General features: G+C 43.5%; 1 protein-coding gene and 1 long non-coding RNA gene across 2 annotated transcripts; both read left to right on the top strand.

Moving 5' to 3' along the window:
* The first annotated feature begins 1,666 nt into the window (after positions 1–1,666).
* LOC108102437 lies at positions 1,667–2,052 on the top strand. The gene is made up of 3 exons (XR_001772172.1): positions 1,667–1,778; positions 1,837–1,917; positions 1,978–2,052. It is a non-coding gene; the product is annotated as an uncharacterized LOC108102437 (long non-coding RNA).
* Positions 2,053–5,299: 3,247 nt separating this feature from the next.
* Positions 5,300–7,987, top strand: LOC108102431 (trypsin-3). The gene is made up of 3 exons (XM_017207409.1): positions 5,300–5,595; positions 5,668–5,938; positions 5,994–7,987. The coding sequence occupies exons 1-3, from the start codon at positions 5,300–5,302 to the stop codon at positions 6,351–6,353; spliced, it is 927 nt and encodes a 308-aa protein (XP_017062898.1). The 3' UTR covers positions 6,354–7,987.
* Positions 7,988–18,781: the final 10,794 nt, after the last annotated feature.

Here is an 18,781-nt window from a genome sequence, read left to right as displayed (position 1 = left end):
CATTTTAAATAATTTCCATTCGTTTCAAATCATTTTAAATTAATTAAAAGGTAATAAAAAGTTAGTTTTGACATGTTTTCTTAAGTTTTGACTTTCAATTTTTGCGAACATTTACATATGTACTCATATATGTACATATACCTATGCAAGTTTACATAAATTCACATATGTACATATATGTACATGTAAGGTAAAGAAAGAATGAACAAATTTGGCGCAATTTATAGCGTCTATGAATGACAATTGAAAATTGTATGGGAGAGGGGACACGTAAGCCAACTAACTGCACCAAAGATCCTCTCTTCGCCTCACCCCTCTCATTAGCTTAACTCTCTCATATTTATCGAATTAATTAATTTTATATCATTTTAAATCATTTTAAATCAAATTTAATAATCTCAAATCACTTTAAATCAATAAATAGTTAAAATTAAATTAGTTATGACGTATTTTTTTAATTTATTTTTTTCGATTTTTTATCTGCGTAAATTTATGTACACATACATATACAACTTTACATGAATTCACATACATATATGTACATGTAAGGTGACGCCACCCACACTTTCACTTGTCCATCGGCGTTTTAGCAAAGAAAATAGTAAAATTTTCCATTAAATAACTATATATTTGAAAACGCAAGCCTGCGATCACTTTTTAGTTGTTGTTTTAACAGTTTTAACACTTAAAAAAATAACAAAAATTGGGGCAATTTGCAATTTGTTTTAGCAAAGAAAATAGTTACATTTTCCATTAAATCACTATATATTAGCAAACGCAGTGCTGCGATCCCTTTAAAGTGTTGTTTTAACTATTTTAGCACCTTAAAAAAAGAAGAAAAAAGCGCGCAATTTACGTTTATGAGTCGCTAAAAATGACAACCGAAAACAGAATGGGAGAGGGGGCGACGGTACGTCCACTACACCAAATCTTCCCTTCGCCCCCTTTACCCACACATTAGTTGAGTCTCTCCCACATAAGAGCTATTAAATCAATTTATACAACTTCAAATCACTTTTAATAATTTAAAATCCTTTTTTATTATTAAATACTGATTATTAAGTACATTACGGTGTTGTTTTTTTAGTTTTTAACTTTAAATTTTTACTGCGTATATTTATGCAAATTTACACACATACACTTTCACCTGGACCGCGGTGCAATTAAAAAAACAATTTAAATTGATTGCAATTCAAAACGTAGTGCTGTGATCACACAATTTTATTATTATACTACTATTAACGTTTTTTTAAGCAAATACAATATTTGCAGTTAATTTAAAAGCGCAGCTCAAAGAATGGCAGCTGTACGCTGCAACGGCAAAGGCAATCTGACGTCAGAGTGATCTTCGTTTGCTTCTCCCTCTTATTTGGTATAGGGTCAACCTCTATGTCAAAACACTTAAAATTTTTTAAATATAAAAAATTTGTTTCTGACTCTCTAAACGACTTAAAAAATTAAGAAACTATTTTACGTTAAGTATACCTTCAACTTGAAAAATAATATAAATTTGTAAGTTTAACAAAAAAATGGCACCCTGTCGTTTTGAGCCTGTCCTCTATGGCCGCGTCTGGCAAACTGCCGTTACTCCTTCAATTTTAAACGCTTGCAAATGTCAGTGCCATAGTCATTCATAGAAGAAATCTCAACTGGCAATGACGCGGCTGCACCCGTTAAGCCTTGTAGGCGTAATTTTTAGTAAACAAATTGTAAATTCGGTTAAGATACGTTAGATAAAGCACAGGAAAAGGATATTCGACGCTAAGTGAAAGGAGAGGGTAAGAAAGCAATTGAAATGGAAAATCAATGAATTTATACCCATGCATATGCATGTAGGCAAACACGTATAGGAAAAACAACGTTGGGCAATGATTTCTATTACATAACCAAAATTATGACGCTGCGCTTGATGAACAGGTAAGATCTACTAAATTATATTCGTAAAACATTGCCTTAAAAAGATTACCTTATCCGTAGACACTTGTTTTGGATTCGCACGGCTTGTGGAGCAGCTGGGTTGCCCAATGGATTGCTGGATGGACCCCCAACTTCGGCCATAGCCGCGTATCTATGACTGCTTTTAATAAGATAAGCCCCCGCGACTGCACTGCAACTAATGTAATTTGGTCGGACAGAGATGACGCCAACTTGGAGTGCAGCCGACAGCATTTCCAAATTCAATCAGCCGTGGAAAAATTCCTGCCCATGCCGCTCTAGAGTGCATGCCAGGCTGGTCCTCGGGGGAAGAGGGCAAAAATGTAATTAAGCAAGGAGCTCGATGGAGGCAGAGGAGTGCTCAAAGGAGGAGCACACAGCTCCACGGATGAAAGCTCATGGAGGTGGTCACAGGAAACGGTTATAGAGATGGCATGGATGAGGAAAGATGGCTATGCGACTCTAGCCGGAGAGAAATGGCAGAGATAATTAGGATTATGCTCATTACAGTGCTCTCGTCGACCGGAAAAGTAATTTGCAGCAGCAGAGATGGTCGAGATGCCCGAGAAGAGTTTCCAGATTGAACTAATCTGGGAATGGTTGACTAGTTCTCAACGCTGCTAGTTGGATCCACAGAAGAAGACAGGATAATAGTACATATACATACTCGTATATTATATCACAGATCTAGTACAGAGATGTGGTTGCCACCGCTGACCTTCACAGGCTGACCCGAATGGTGAGTGAACTGAGAATTATTAAAAAATATGTATTGAATGCTGCCCCATAGCCTTTTCCATAGCATTAACCCACAACTTTTATCATAAATTTGTGGGGCCACACAAGTGCTGCGCCCCGAGAGCCCAGTTTGCTGAGTGGGTAATGTAAATATATCGCCATCCCGGGCCCCCAGCCACCTGATCGTCCATACTTCGTCCTCCATTCTCCATCATCATCTTCCCCATGCCCTTCGAAGACAATGGCCCAAAAGGGGGAGGTCTGCTTTTAAAAAACTTTCGCATATTCCAACTGAATTCGCATGGAGTCTTTAAGCCATCCACAATTCGATTTCCCAGTGCACGGCAGGTTTTGTGGAAAAATGTTCCCGCTGGAGGGATAATTTCAATTTTTCACCGCTTTTCCAGTCCCCTGATTCACGGTTTCATGGTGGCAGCTTAAGCACTGTTTATGCCTGTTAAATGCGAATCAGATAAAGGTCAACCGGATATCAGGCCCACTTAGCTTCATCCGGCTGAGCTCCGAATCCTTACGCAAGGCATTCTCATGCCGAAGGGATTTTAGTTGACAGCTAACAGTCGGAGTAGAGTCCAGAGCACAGTCTCGAGCAGTGACAATTACCCTGGACTAACAGGGCCTGGCAATTGCTTGTCGGCCGTTGACAGGCGGAATCAAATGTGTCATCAAGTGTCTCTCTTCCCCGTGCTGGTTTACTGCTTTCATGGTTTTGCCATATGAATAGTTAATGAAGTGTATGCCAGACTCATACGAGGGTTGGCCCTGGACTGGTACTGTTGCTGGTCCTGGCCATGGCCTTGTCCTTGCCGGAACCACCGACACGGACAATGCCACAACAGGAGCGCATTAGCCCATGCAGCAGACGGGCAAGTTGTGCGGTAAAATCTTACACTGCAGTTTATGCAAAATTGCCGATAGCAATTTGCAAATTTAATGGCGTAAACAAATTCAATCAATGTATGCAAACAAATACAGGGACAGGGAAAGGGACAGAGGCAGAGGCGGAGACAGGGGGGCGTCAACGGTTCGAAGAGGATTACGATTACCATAGACCATAGTACTCCGGTTGCATCCGCATAGCTTCACAAGCTCTACAAACGAATGCGTTTTAGTTAAAACTGCAAAAGGCAACAATAATCAAAGCTTGGCATCGTCTGTGGGCGATAAGTAATACGAAGAGCACACTTTGGCATGTCTGTGCATGTCCGTGCACGTCTGTATGAATGTCTGGCTGTCTGCTATCTGAGGGCAGTCAGGTGCCATAATTGTTTGGTGCTCCCTGACGACCACCTCTCTCTGTTGGGGAGCTGGGCACCTGGGAAACTTATGCAGCTGCTACCAGCTCCTGCCCAGTTCCAGTACGAAATCCGATTCAGATTTGTCGCTAACTGCTCATCGAATAAATTTCGGTGTTTGGCCATTTCTTGGCCACAAACACACACACACACACGATACACACTTTGGTCTTTGAATTGTGTTTGTCGGGGCTTTTAATTGTTGAACAAAAATATATGCAGACAGCTTGAATTCGAATTCGAGTCAAGCTCCCATTATCACGCATGACGATGGTAGTAAGTCGTGGAAAGTGGGTCGCAGGGTAAAAAATGGAAACCAATTTTTTTCGTCGTGCCGCACAAATTTGTCTCTAGTAAGCGGGCGAAATGACAACTTAACTTAAAAACTTGGCCAAGGCAGCAGGAAGCGCCACAGCACAGTGGTGTAAAACCCAAAGTTTTGGCTATAAAATCGATAACAATAAGATTTTTTTATGCTATTATTGGTAGATAACATACTGTATATCTTAACAAAAACTTTGCTTAAAATGTAAAGCTACAAAACTGTGATGTGAAACCACTGTGCACCGCCGGCAAAAAGCTCAAGGAACTGCCTGCTGCGACCTACTCGACTACCAGATGCCGAGCACAGCGAACAATCCACCCAAAGACGGGTTTCTCCTTCGAATCGGGCAAGCCCATGGTGAGCTGAAAGGGGAGGGGAAAAAAAGAAGTGTCTTGTAAATTATTGCAAAAAGCAGGCTGCAAATTAATGATAACGACCCGGCCGACACCTTCACCCCGGTCGTCGAATGCCTGGCATGCCTCCTGCCATACATAGAGAGACTCATGGAAGGAGGCGTCCTGGCGAGGCAGCAACTTAAGTGACATGAAACAACCAACTACTTAGTGTGTAAGGGGGAGAAAAAAAAAGAAACTTGACAAACGCAGCAGTGCTCTGGCTCTGGTAACAGAATGTGTGTGTGGTTTCGGCCTGACTGGAGTTGACTTGACTTTAGTGAGGGATCCGTAAACGTGGCAACTGCAATTCGCGGCTAGCTGGCTGGTTGGCTTAGGAGCCGCAGGATAAATAAATGCTTCCTGTTGCTCCACACGCACACACACACACACTTCATATGGGACGGTTATTTATGAAGGAGACTTTTTCATCATCTTATCAGATGGCCGGCTGAAAGTGCTATCTTCCACTGACAGTGCGTCCACTCTGCTTGTGGTGCTTGGTTTCAGGCTGGAATATATGAAAACAAAAAAAGAAAACCTTACCAGGTTTTTCATTGGACTAACAGTCAGATTTTTATAGGAAATTATTCAAAATGTGTCCGTCCAAATTTGTTGTGTGTTTATTGTTGATTTCTGTGAGAGCCGAATTGGACACAGTATCAAAAATTACACAGATCCCGTCCATGCCGATGCCAAAGGATCCCAGTCCCTCGGACTTTCAATACCTAGTCACTGGTGGATATCGGCCAAAAAACAATGACCTGGTCAAATACGTAGTCTCGCTGCGACTGGGAAAGCCAAAAAAGTTCTTCGGGGATAATCACTTTTGCGCTGGCGCAATCTATAGCAAGCGGGCCATTGTAACCGCTGCCCACTGCATGTATTCGGAGTGAGCATAAAAAATATGTTTAATACTATATAGTATAGTATATATATATTTCATGTAATTAACCCTCTAAAGCCAGCGGAAGTTGCAGGCCAAAAAGATAAAGGTAATCGCTGGGACGCCAAAGAGATTGGTCAAGAGTGGCACCACACAGATCATTGACGCCAAGAAACTGTTGCCGCATCCCAAGTACAAGAAGGGCAAATCACAGAAATACGATGTGGGAATTGTGCTGATAAAGGAGGATCTTGAAATGGGTCCAGCCGTCGCCTCTATATCCCTGTACGACAGGGCTCCGGTGGCCAATATCAAGTGCACCATTGTCGGCTGGGGCACGGTCATACAGGTCAGCATAGATCGATCGTTTTCTTATTTACTCACATCTCCTGGTACATCCGCAGTACGGACCACTACCGGATTTGGTCGTTAACGGTGATGTGCAAATTCGGCCCGATAGTTTCTGTCGAAAGCTCCTCGGGTGGACCAAGAAGGGTATGCTATGTGCCAATGACCAAAGCGATACCGATGTGGACAGCTGCCAGGGCGACTCGGGTGGCCCGTTGATCTGTGACAACAAGGTGACAGGCGTCGTGTCCTTCGGCACGGGATGTGGTGAAGCCGACTCTGCCGGAATCTATACGGATATCTATCACTTTCGGGAATGGATCACCGATAACTCCTGCCCCCGCGGCACATATCCAATGCCAAAACTGTTCATCCTGATGCTGCTCTTCCTGGCCAATATTATGGATATAGTCTAGCGTCTAGCCTGATTCATTCAACAGGCGGTCGTTGAGTGGACTATTGCTACTCTACTTCTAACTACTACTAAGTTATCGTGCAGCATGCAGCGTGCCCCGGGAAAACCTCGGAGCCTGCAGACGACAAACCAAAATTGACTAAAACCAGCGGGCATGGCCTGTCATCCGTGGATGTGAAGGCAGGTAGCGATGTCGGTGGATATATACGAGTACAAATGCGAGGCCGAATGGCAAAATGTGGTGCATGCCGCGCCATTACCCGCGCACACACATGCCCACACACGTACTTGCCACCGTGTGGACATGGACTGGGTGGGGGACAACGGTTTATGGTTACGCTGATGCAGATCCACAGGCACTGTTTGTGACAGCAATTATCGCATCACGACCGAGGACCAACGACGGAGGACACCCACCCACAATCCGCATCCCCCTCTCTGGCCGGACAGCATATCAAGCAGCGAAGACAATATGCAACAATTCGCGATGGTTAATTTCGGGCACTCGCCAACTGTTGATTAGACCAATTAGGGGGCAACCAATTAGGTGGTCTGGTCCAGATTATAGGAGAAACTTAGCAGTAGAAAAAAAACGGGTTTAGTGACAGGCTTTTCATTTTTTGGATGCCACTGTGGATCGTTGGTTCTTCTCAGGGCCATCAGTAGAGTCTTGTTCCAAATGAATCTCGGATAGAAATCAGTGCGGAAACATGTTGATTTGATATCAGCAATGCAATTAGTAATCGCACACGCACACTCCAATCACTTTCACATCTGGAATGATTGGAAAAAGGTCAGGAGACGCAGAAGGAAGAAGAGCTCAGGAACACAAGTCACGAACGTGTCCCAATCCCCAGCTAGGGACGCCCCTTCATGCTTCCTCTATGCAAGGCAGGCAAGGCCATTGTGCCACACAGCCTCGGCGACAGACGGGGCAAAACAATGTAGAATTGATGTGGGACTCGTAGCGACCAACACTACACCACACACCACCATACCCGTCCCCAATCTCATCGAGAAGCAGGCACACCCGGGCCAGACACATATTTACAGACATTCGCAATCAGGTTTGTCATTTCACAGTCGTATTGTGTGCTGTTCAAGTGTTCATAATGAATTTAATCGCGTATGTTTATTGCTCACTTTGCCATGGCACTGCTGTGCTCCAGGTCCTGCCCAGCGTGCCCAGCCTGCTCCTCCATATTCCCCATTCACATTTCCTCCGGCCCAACAAGTTGTTGTTTTCTTAGCCATGGCGGAGTCGACACTTTATCATTTTGTCACGCTTCTTGTTTACCAAGTTGGCTCGTCAGCGTCCTCGTTCTTCTGCATATTGATTTAGTATTGTTGTTTCCCCTTATGTCCGTATGTGTGTATTTGGCCAAGTTCTGTCCCTGGTATATGTCCTGCTTGTGCTTCGTTTTTGCGCCCGCAGCCAGTAAATTGTTTGCATATATTAGACACATGCCTAAAATTGCATTTCAAGGGAAGTTCATTTGAGAATAATTGCAGTTAAACTTGACATCGTAGTTGTCTGATTGCGGGGCGGGCGGGCTCCTTCCTTTCAGCCAAATCCACAAGTCAATCCGGTAACCAGGCAAGATCCGGCACACAAGTTCTGTGAATGCTTGTTTAGTTTCTTAACATTTTACCAGGGCGTAATAAAAATATGTTTGATGTTTTAAATCTATTAATTTGTATTATTAAAATTATAAAATTATCATTGTTACTGATAATTTACAGCTTGAATTCTACATTTACTCACAAAATGGCTAACTCAAAAAGCTCAATTCTTAGTTGCCTAAAAAACTCAGCATTTTGTGCAGTAATTTGTTCATGACTAAGCGTATAATTGCTCGAATAAGGAATGTCATACCTCGTTGTAATCGTTATTAAATTTCTGTAAAAACTGTATTCGCAGCTAAAAATCGTAATTTGTAACCATTTTTAGCTAAATTTAATGATGTTTAATATCGAAAATGCGAAAGTTGGTTACTCCCAAATTGCTCCTCAAGACGACAGCATTTTGCCCATAACTAAGCCAATAATGGTCCAAAAATAGGTTGTAATACCTCGTTGAGCTTCTTTTTTAATTTCCAATATATTTGTGTTCCCACCTCGAAAAGTAATATTTTCGGCATTTTTCGAAAATTTTGATGATACTACCCCCTATCAAAAATTCGAAATTTGGTTAGTTCTGATTTTCCCCTAACATGGTCAGGATTATGTCCATAACTAAGCCAATATAGGTCGGAATATGGAATGTTTTACATCGATGAACTGGTAATTTAAATTCCAGTCGAACTGCATTCGCACTTTAAAATGTGAAATTTTTAAATTTTTTTGGAAAAACCCTGATGTTACCTCCTTACCCTTATCGAAAATGCGAAATTTGTTTTATCCCGATTTTCACCTAACAGTGATAGTATTTTTCCTATAACTCTGCCAATAATATTCCGAATGTGGAATGTAATACCTCGTTGAGTTCGTAATTTGATTGCCAACAAAACTGCATCCACACCTTGAAACGTGAAAATTTTGCCATATTTTGCAAATTTTGATGATGTCACCCCTTACAGAAAATGCGGAATTTTATTAGTCCCGATTTTCTCTTAGCAGTGTCAGGATTATGTCTATAACAAAGACAATATTGGTCCGACTATGGAATGTCATATCTCGATGAGCTCGTAATTTGATTTCCAACAAAACTGCTTACCCACCTTAAAACGTAAAAATGTTCCCATTTTTCGGAAATTTTGATGATGTTACCCTTACAAAAAATTGAAAATTTTGCAAAAAATTAAAATCCGCAAACTCACCAAACGAATGATGAGGAAAGTTTGTGTGGGTCTTTAGCTGCTCAAAACAGTCTTTACTTTAGCTCTGAGCCTTGTTTTGGCTGAGTTATAGGTATGAAACCGATAAAAATATTTCCATTTTCTGCCTAAAGCCGTAAGCCTTGTTGTTGTCCCAAAATAATCCCAATACTTTCCATAACAAAGCCAATAATGGTCGGAATATAGAATGTGATACATCGATGAACTCGTAATTAAAATTCTAGACAAACTGCATTCACAGTCTAAAATGCCAAATTTTTGCCGTTTTTAGCAAATTTTAATGCTGTTATAAATAATGTGTTCATAACTAAGCAGAAAATAGTCCAAATATAGAGTATTATATCTTCTTTTTTAATCCTTAACAGATCTGCATTTAAATCTAGAAAAGTACATTTTTGGCAAAAATCCATAACTTCGTATAATGAAGAACGGATGATTAAAAACGAGATAAGAACTTTCTTACTGGGGCCTAGTATTTATACTTAAATTTGAACCCTAAGTTCCTTTCCTAATTAAGTTAAGTCCCAAGTTCTGGTTAAACAATCTCATCCTATAACCTTTTTACATTAAAATTGTGGAGGCTGTTTTCCACTTCCACTTCGAATAAAATAGACAAGGCTCCCTGCTCTGAACGCTTCTGTTCCGCCAGGTCCGCGTTCCACACTCAGCAGGGTACTCACGCAGTTGGGCAAACAAGCGGATCCAATGGCAGGAAGGCGGTAGTTGGCAGGAGATCCGCCCCTTCCGTTGCTCCGATGCATTATGTGATACCTAGCCCAATGGCCCAATGCAACCAACTAGTTCTGGTCGTTCAACTCCGGCCAGGACCTGTGCCTGGGCCTCGCACATGCAAGGTGACCGGAATGCGAGTTCGAGCCGGACAAGCGGCTTAGCCGCGGCACAGCAGGACTCGCGCCTGCTGACAAATCGACGGCTAAGCTGCAACGTCAACACGTCGACCACAAGCACGGTCCGGCGAGGACCACAGAAGCCAGGAAGGAGCAGGGCACACGTTCATCCTATCCAGATCCAAGCCGAACCGAAATCACTATCAATTTGCGTTTGTAAATACATTTTAATGGCATTTCAAAGTGAGGCTGAGTTGATCCCCGAGCACCCTGGCTGGCTAACCCCATCCTGGCTAACCCGCCTCCCAAAGGCCTCGCCACGGGCAGCTCGTCCCACTCTACACGGAGTAATCAATTTGAACATTTAGGCGGAAAGCAGCCTCTGCTGATGTGTGGATGCCGAGGTAGGGGGAGGCGAGGGCGGTGGTTGTGATGGTGGGGGTTCTCCAAGTGGTAGGGGGATTCCGAATGACACCGGAAATTCAAACTACTTCCTGTTTGGCGGTGGCATTCGTTAGCCGTGTTTCATTTTCGCTGGGATTTGCTTTGGTCTGACGGATGATGGCTTGGCCTGCGATTTGATTTGTTTTCATTGTAACGAGCCTTTTATTAGCTCCACGGCCAGACCTCTTTCTCTCTCTCTCGCTCTCCTCTTTTCGCCTACATCCTCCTTGGTAGCATCCCGACCGATCCCTGCCCATTTCATCCCATCATCCCATGGCTGTTATATTGGCTCTATTGTTGTTTTTGCTGCTGTGTCGTTGTGGCCCTGTTCGTTAAATGCAAACACCAAAAGGGTTTTCAAAAACAACAATCAACCAGCAGTCCTCCTTCTCCTCCTACCCAGACCCTCAGACTCAGATTCAGATTCAGCCAGCAACCATCAGTCCACCCATCTGCCGCCGTCCAATCGCCCAGTCAAAAAAAACCCCCTCGACTCTTGGTTTGGCATGGGCTAGGATGTGGCAGGTTGGGCAGAACAGGAACGCCAGCGGCAGGCAACCCGTTTTCGATTCTGTTTGCCCAACACTGGCGGGCCACAGGGCAGGGCATTAAATTAGGTACGGAAGGCTGGAAAATAGAAGAGAAAATTGGATAGAGTTCATTTTTAGATAAAATAATATTTCAAATTGCAAAATGTTGATGAGTTTTTGTTAATTTAAGAAGTAAATATCCCCAAATCATTAGTATTTATCATATATTTTATATTTACTTAATATTTTTTAAAGTTAAATTCTAGATTTTTTAAAATTATTAACTAAAAGTTTAGGAATTTTCTTAAGAATTGCTAATCGATTGCCCCGCGCAGTATGCTTTTTTAATTGTCTGACATTTCGCGTGTGCCTGTGAGTGTGTGCGTGTGGGTGCTAGTGTCGGTGTAACTATATCGCTGTGTGAGTGCTACCGAGTGTGGGTGAGTGTGCGGGTGTGTGTGTGCTCGTTATTGTCAGTCTGTAGCAAAGCGATTTGCATACAAATTTGGCACGAAGTGTAAATATTTAAGCAGATACAAAGTGTGAGTATTAAATTTTTGATACTAATTAATTATGCATGTGTAAATTTTGCAATGAAAATTATTATAACGCCATATTTCGGCTACCCGCCCACAGATGGCGTGGCATGGCGTGTAACGAACAAACGAACTGCCGTTTTTCGGGCAAATCAAATCAAATGTTTGACAAACAAGACTCCGGTATTGGAATTGAAAGCTAGTATTAAAACCCGATTTTGTTTATCAATTTATCAATGCAGTTGCACGCTGAACGCGGGACCTTTTGATTTTATTTGGTTATTGGGCGTACAGTTGAGCTAATTATGTAATTGGATTACCAGCAAATCATCCAAATCCGGACAACCTGCTGCTGCTGCTGTTGCTGCTGCTCAATGGAGCAAATACATACATACTCCTTCCCCTTTTAGCCCAACTTCAACTTGAATCGAGGAAAAACTCAGGACACAACACTTTGAGGGCAATAATAACAAAACATTAAGTGCGAACAAAACGAGCAGACAAATAGACAAACATGCTGGGAAATCGAACAAAGCCAAGGATACAATGTAACTAACGCCTCGAATGGCGGGATTCAAGTTGATTGGGATTGGTATTGGAATTGGGATTTGGATTGGGTATTCAGTATTGGGTTTAGTATCGAGAATGCGAATGCGAATGCGAATGGATCGAGTGGCGAAGCTTAGGCAGGGCAGACAAAGCCAAAGCAGCAGTTCACCCAAAAAGGATATCAAACAAGAAATTCTATTAAAACTTTTTCACTTTCGCCTTGCACACCCCATATATACCGTAAGTGTTCAATTCAAAAGCCAAATATATATACCAATAAATAATTTACTACCCGTACAGGTCCCGATGTTCGCCGAACAGAGAGCTGCCTTTGTCCGCATACTTAAAGCGCATTAGCCGCTTCCGTCCAAGTTCAAGTTGAGAGTTGAGAAGGGGAAAACTTCCTGCCCAGAAAAGAAGATGATAGCCTTAGCCGCAGTAGTTGATAGAAGCAGTTGCTGATAGCCAAAAAGGATTCGATACCAACTTACCCATTACTTACTGCTGTATAGCTGGAAAGTCAAGTCCAAGTCCAAGTCCAAGTCCAAGGAAACCCAACATTACCCTCCTCCAACTAGCCAAGAATCTGTCTGCGAAAGTGTAATCTATGGCCCAGACCACTGCAGACTATTTGTATTAATTTGTTGTTGGCGACTGTGTTTGGTGGCCCTACACTCTGTCCCTACACTCTGCTACAAAACAACAACACTATCGAAAACGAACGGAGAGCAGCCTCGAAAAATGCGACCCAGGCCGCGTTTCCACGTCTAATAGAAAAGTTCATGAAGAGAAGAAGAGCTGGGAAAGAGAGGTTTCTCCCGCTAGCCGTTGCAGCTACCTGATGGCTGCAGAATGCGTGTGGAGAAAACCCGTGGCCAGCTTAATTGTTTTCAATTAACAAGCAAATTGGTTGTTTTTCTTTTTTGTCTGCCCGTCAAAAGGCAACCTCAGCCCTTTGATTAATTAAACAACATTATTTTAGCTTCGTTACAGAAAGCGGTGTATGTAATCCAGTCAATTGGCCAGCTTTCCTTCTCTCTTCAGCAGAGAATGAAGTGCAATCGAGATTGAAATGGTTCTGGCTATGGATATCATAAGATTAAAGGTAACTTTTTTGTCTCCACTTTTAAATTATTCACACTTTTTGCTATTGAATTGGAAACTGAAAACTGAAAACTGAAACTGACTTGAAAATAGATAACAGGCAAACATCAACGGACCATTATGGCAATCACTGAGAACTCCAAGCAGCTATTAAGCCAAGCATAACGTATTAAGGAGAACTTGCAAAGCGTTTCATCCAATTAGAAAGTGTAGTTTCATTGTTAATTGCTCCATCAGCATTCAGCATCTGCGGACTGAGACGTGAACTTGGCCAAGGCAACAACTTGCCTGGCTTCTGTCTTCAACTTTTCCAACCGGCAAGTACCGCATACCCAATGAGTTGTAATTAACTTTATCCGAAAATCTTTGCCGTCGAGACGGCCAGTAAGCCAGCTGATGGAACTTGGCTCTATTTTTTTTTATCAACTTAAGTAGCTATGTAGGCCCAGTCCGTTGGTCAGGCAATGAGCCTTCATCAGACGGGGTTGATTCTGCTGAAGATGATGCCCTAATTTATGGCCGCGTTATGTAGATGCTTTCTTCGCCTCGCTAACCAAGGAAATCCCTTTCGATATTTGGTAGTTCTGCTAAGTGAGTGGATGAGTGGGCTGGCTGGTCACTCGAGGCGTTTGAAGGAACACAACAAACACACAGACACACACACCCAACACCCAACACGGCCCTTTGTCCGTGGCTTGGCTTTAGCTTGTTTTGCTTTCAGACATTTCCTGATGCCTGGCCATTGTTGTTGGCCGGATCTGTTTCCTGATTATTTTTGTAATTGTTGTTTAAGTTGTTGTGGCTGGGTAGAGGGTGTCGGGTGGCGTTTGGCACATCGACCGCACAGTTCCTTCGTTTTGGGCGTGATTTAATTGAAATCAATTAGCGGTAATGAGTGGTCATTAAGTTGGCTTAGTGGGTTAGTCCTTTCTTCAAATTTTGTCAGTTCATTCGTTTATTTTTTTTTTTTTTTGTATGCTCTGGCCGAGTTAACTCTGAACTTAGTTCACTCCCTCCCTAGCTGGTGGCTAAAGTAATTTGGCCAATACAGAGGTCTGTTTAAATAGAATTTAATGCAAATTGAACGCAAACTTTTGCAAATACATATCAATTAGGAAATGAGAGGGGGGAGGAATGCGCTGGCAATCACTAACAATAACAAATTAACAGGACCGCCAGCGAACTCCATCCAAACTCTGCCAAAGCCTCTGCCCTTTTCCTCTTCTTGGCCACACACAAAACGGCCACAAGTCCAGTTCACATATTAAATGAAGGCATAACATTTGCCTTCCACAAACGCAACCAAAAGTATTCCCCTCTCCTGCTGATAAGAACGATAAGTATGAGGCTGGGCGGAGCGTTGCGAAAATGGCGGATGAACAGTTGGTTGCTCGCACTTAAAAGTGCAAGGGGCGGAGTAGGGTAGGCAGGAAGGGAGCAGGAAGGGGACGGGCAGGACGAAGGACGAGACCAACTTTTTAACTAGGTTTTTAGCGTTGCCTATTTGGCATTGTATAGTATACAGTATGGTATATATAGCATATAGTATGGCATAGTAGTAGATGCGGTTGGCTCAGTGTCGCTCCACTTGGCAAAACGTTACATCCTCTGCTTTGTCGACATTCATGGCAGCCCTTTTCTTTTTTTTTAAATTGTTTTGCTGTTTATTGCAAAATTACACAAAAACAATGCAAGTTGATGAAGACGCAGAAACAGAATCTGAGCAAGAGAGTAAAGTGGTTTTTGGAGATCGAAATATGGGATACTCTAACTTAATAAGGCCCATAGAGCCCAGAAATAAGTTATGCCCAAAAAAGTATGCTATAATATATGAAAAATTTAAAATTTCAGGCTGATTAGTGACTTTAATAGAACTTTTTTTTAATTAGTTACAACACCAAACCAAAACCAATCCAATCTAACCCCTTGAAAGGGTATAAAACAGAAGCCAAGCAGCAGACGAGACGGCCAAATGATGATGATGATGATGGTGATTGTGATTGTGATGACGTTGGTTGCGACGTCGAAGTGGAAAACACAGAGTACCAAAGCAAAGCAAAAGCAAAAGCCCCAAAACAAAAGAGATAACTGTGTGGGCTGGCAGATTGGTAGTTGGGGGCTCAACAGTAGTCAGAGGCAGTGCATCTGCAGGCCAGCAGGAACCAGGCAAAAGCACCAAAAGCAGCCAACGCAGCAGCACAAAATAAAAACTTTTCGAAATGGGAAAACTTTTTTCTTAAACGAGGACACAGCCAGGCACACCAAGGACGTAGGACAGTAAGAGGGGGAGTGGAAGGCAATGGGGTTCGGCAACGACCAGTAACGAGCCAAGTTGAAATATCTTTATTGTGTATCAAACCATTTGTATTAATTAGAAGCGGTAGCGCCGGCAAAATAATTACAACAATGCAAAGGGACGCAAAAGGAAGGAACCGATTGCTATGGACTCCGGAGACTGGACATTTTTTTTTCCAGTTCAGCCGTAAAGTTTCGCTGGCCATGTAAATAGGTGGGTGGCAGGCCAGTAGCGGAGTCACCAAAAAGGTTGCCCATGCCTCATGGCCAGGCGGAACCAAGGGCAATTAGGTTGTGGAGAGAAGCAAACTGAAGAATAAAATAGAGAGTTGAAAGTGCAACAACAAGAGAACACGAAAGGGGTGAGTGTGAGTGGTGGCCCAATATTGAATGTAAAGCAGCCAGCGGAAATACGAGCCAAGCCGGGTGATAATAAACTTATTTACTGCATAGTTTATGTACTGCAGATATCACTCATACGACATGGGTGCCAGGGTGTACATTTAACATGCACCCTGCTGTAAAATGCGATACGGCTACAAGTTGCGAAAACGAACTCCATGGAAGCCCAGGAACAAGTTAATGCGAGTACTCCTTCAATCGCGCAAAACCCCAAACCCATCCACAACCCCTGTCTGCCTGGTTATGGAGCTGTTGGGTTGTGGGTGTAAGTAGTAGGAGTAGGGGTAGGAGCAAGGTTGTGTATCGAATAGAGACGCATGATATAACTACTGAAATATAAGTACGTACAAGCATAATGCGATCGTAAAAAGGCTTTTCATTGCGAGCATAAAGTATTAAGCTACTTTGCAGCATCTTTGCATGCATTACCAAGGATAATACACAGACAAACGTCGCAGGCCTGCTCAAGTGCCACTTCGATTCCGCCTTGTGCCCGCCCACACTCCCATGCCCACACACACGCACACTGGCAAACGGAATATCACGTATCCTCCCATCCAGATTAGTACAAGTATATATATATATATATATATATGCAGTTGGACCAGTTTCCTTCTTGAAGCTGCAACTCCGTGTGAAGACTCTTCTTCCCCAACGACCAGAAATCTGCAAGGACAAGTCGCGAAATTGAATCTCCTGATAACTGGCTGGGCCAAAATGAAATTGCCATTAGCTCAGCGGGTAAGTGGATAAGGGGATACTGGGTATAAGGGGGATGAGCGGACCTTGGAAAGAAACAACAAACCGAATTTATGAAATACTTCATCCTACCCCCAATCCATTCCCATCCCATTCATCCATTCATTCTGCACTGCTCGACCGGAAGTCCTAGTGTGTTTATATTCAACTCAAAAGACTCGATGGCAGGACTCGTTGCCAAGACTCGATACCAAGACTGGATTCCCATACGGACGGATGCATTTACAAGCGGTCTAGCAAGTGGCCAAAAGGATATTTTATTGCCACGTCCTTGTGGTCACACGAAAAAGTCCCTAAGTATGTGACTCATGCATATGGATCCAAGGATGGATATGGCCAAATATGGATCTTTATAAATACATCTTTTTGTGTCGCGCTTGCTGCTTGTTTATTTTGGCTACGACTTTAGCCCGATTTCGTTTTCATTTTCAGTTAACTTGACTCCGTTCCTCATCACACTGAACCACTCAACACACTCACCCACACACACACACACATCCTGGCAGGACAACCACGCACACTCATGCACCCACATACCCTGCTCAGTTGGACGGCCGGCGACATTTTCGTTTTGGCATTTCGCATGCAATTTGCGGTTCATTGATTCGGAAGTTTTCCCATTTAACTTAAGCCTCTTTAACAATCCTATTGACGCAAATTTCTACTTACCGTTGCCCGGGCACTTGCCGCCGCAGTGGTACCGATGCCACCAATGCCACCGATATACGGATGCAGATGAAGAGATGGGGGCCACCGATACGGAAACGGAACAGATGCCTTCGGTCGGTCTATCCTTCTGATTGCCGTTCACCTCAGTGTCCACTTAGCCAGAGTCATTGCCATTTCCATTTCCATTCTCACCCAACACCCAGCACCCAGCACCCAGCTTGATGGCAGTAGAAGTTGGTGACCAATTCAGCCTGTTCGATAATTATAATAATGTGAATGGCCAAGGGGTGATGGACCTGCCCTTCATCCTTACTGACACGCAAGAGAAAGTGAATGAGGGCTTAAAGCCCCTTGATCTTGCGAACAAAGGAGTCTCCAAAGTTAATGAATTAAGTAAGTATGATTTTGGCAGTTCTATATTTGCAATATATATTTCTTGTTGTCCCACATTTGTAGGAAAACTGGGAATGTGCACACACAAACAGCTTAAGACGGAGGACCAACTCGTCCCAATGGAGTACTCCCAGTTGCTGCAGGAGGATCATCAAAGTAACCGATGTGCTTGCCTCTTTTCAGCCAGGCAGCGGCAGGCACATTAGCAACAGCATCACTATCAGCATCATCGATGAGCTGGCCATCAGGGAACCAAGAAGGAGGATGTGCAAAAGGGACAAGGAACGACTAGCCGGATTGGATGCCAAAGGACACAGACACACACACACACACACCCGTAGCTAGAGCAAAGGAGCAGTAAACCAAAGCGCGGCTCCAAGGACAGGTGCAATGTGCAATCTTTTGGTATTTTGTTGGCTTTGCACATTTGGCGTAATGCCAAAACACAATAAAAAAGAAAGGCATGGGGAATGATGAGGACGAGGACGAGGATGAGGATGAGGATGAGCAACTGGCGGAACGAGAGAAAGCCACGAGGAGGGTAAAGAAGGTCTAAAGCAAAACAACTGCGGCAGACGGCGAAAACAAAAAGACAATGCCAACTTGACTCAACTCAACTCAACACCTGAGGAAGGCAAACACTTGAGGACGCGAAGCGGGAACCCCATTTTCCGCCATCAGGACGATGAGTACCGGGATGAGCAGCAAGCAGCAAGCAGCAAGGACGTGCATTCATTCAAATCGACTTGGGTGCTTCTTCTGTGTTCTACTCCTGCTCCACCTCGACCGACTGTTCAAAAGGAATTCATTTTAATGCACAGGCGGGCTGGGCTGGTCGTCTCAGCCAGGAAACGTTTGCAGGCAGAGTCTGCCCTGGAAGACGACCATGGACACGGTCGCGGGACTCGGAGTGGGAGAGTCGGATGTCGGATGTAGGATGTCGGATCCAAAGCCAGGGGGTAGTCGATTACGGGTGCGTGTGGTGCGCCAAGATGCGGCTGCCTGGGTGCTCTTCTCTCCCACTCCCACCTGCTGCCTATTCCACACTCCGCGGACTTAAACG

The sequence above is a fragment of the Drosophila eugracilis genome, unplaced genomic scaffold (genome assembly GCF_018153835.1).
Source record: "Drosophila eugracilis isolate 14026-0451.02 unplaced genomic scaffold, ASM1815383v1 contig_2167, whole genome shotgun sequence".
Taxonomy (NCBI): domain Eukaryota; kingdom Metazoa; phylum Arthropoda; class Insecta; order Diptera; family Drosophilidae; genus Drosophila; species Drosophila eugracilis.
This window is presented reverse-complemented; position numbering and strand designations above follow the sequence as displayed.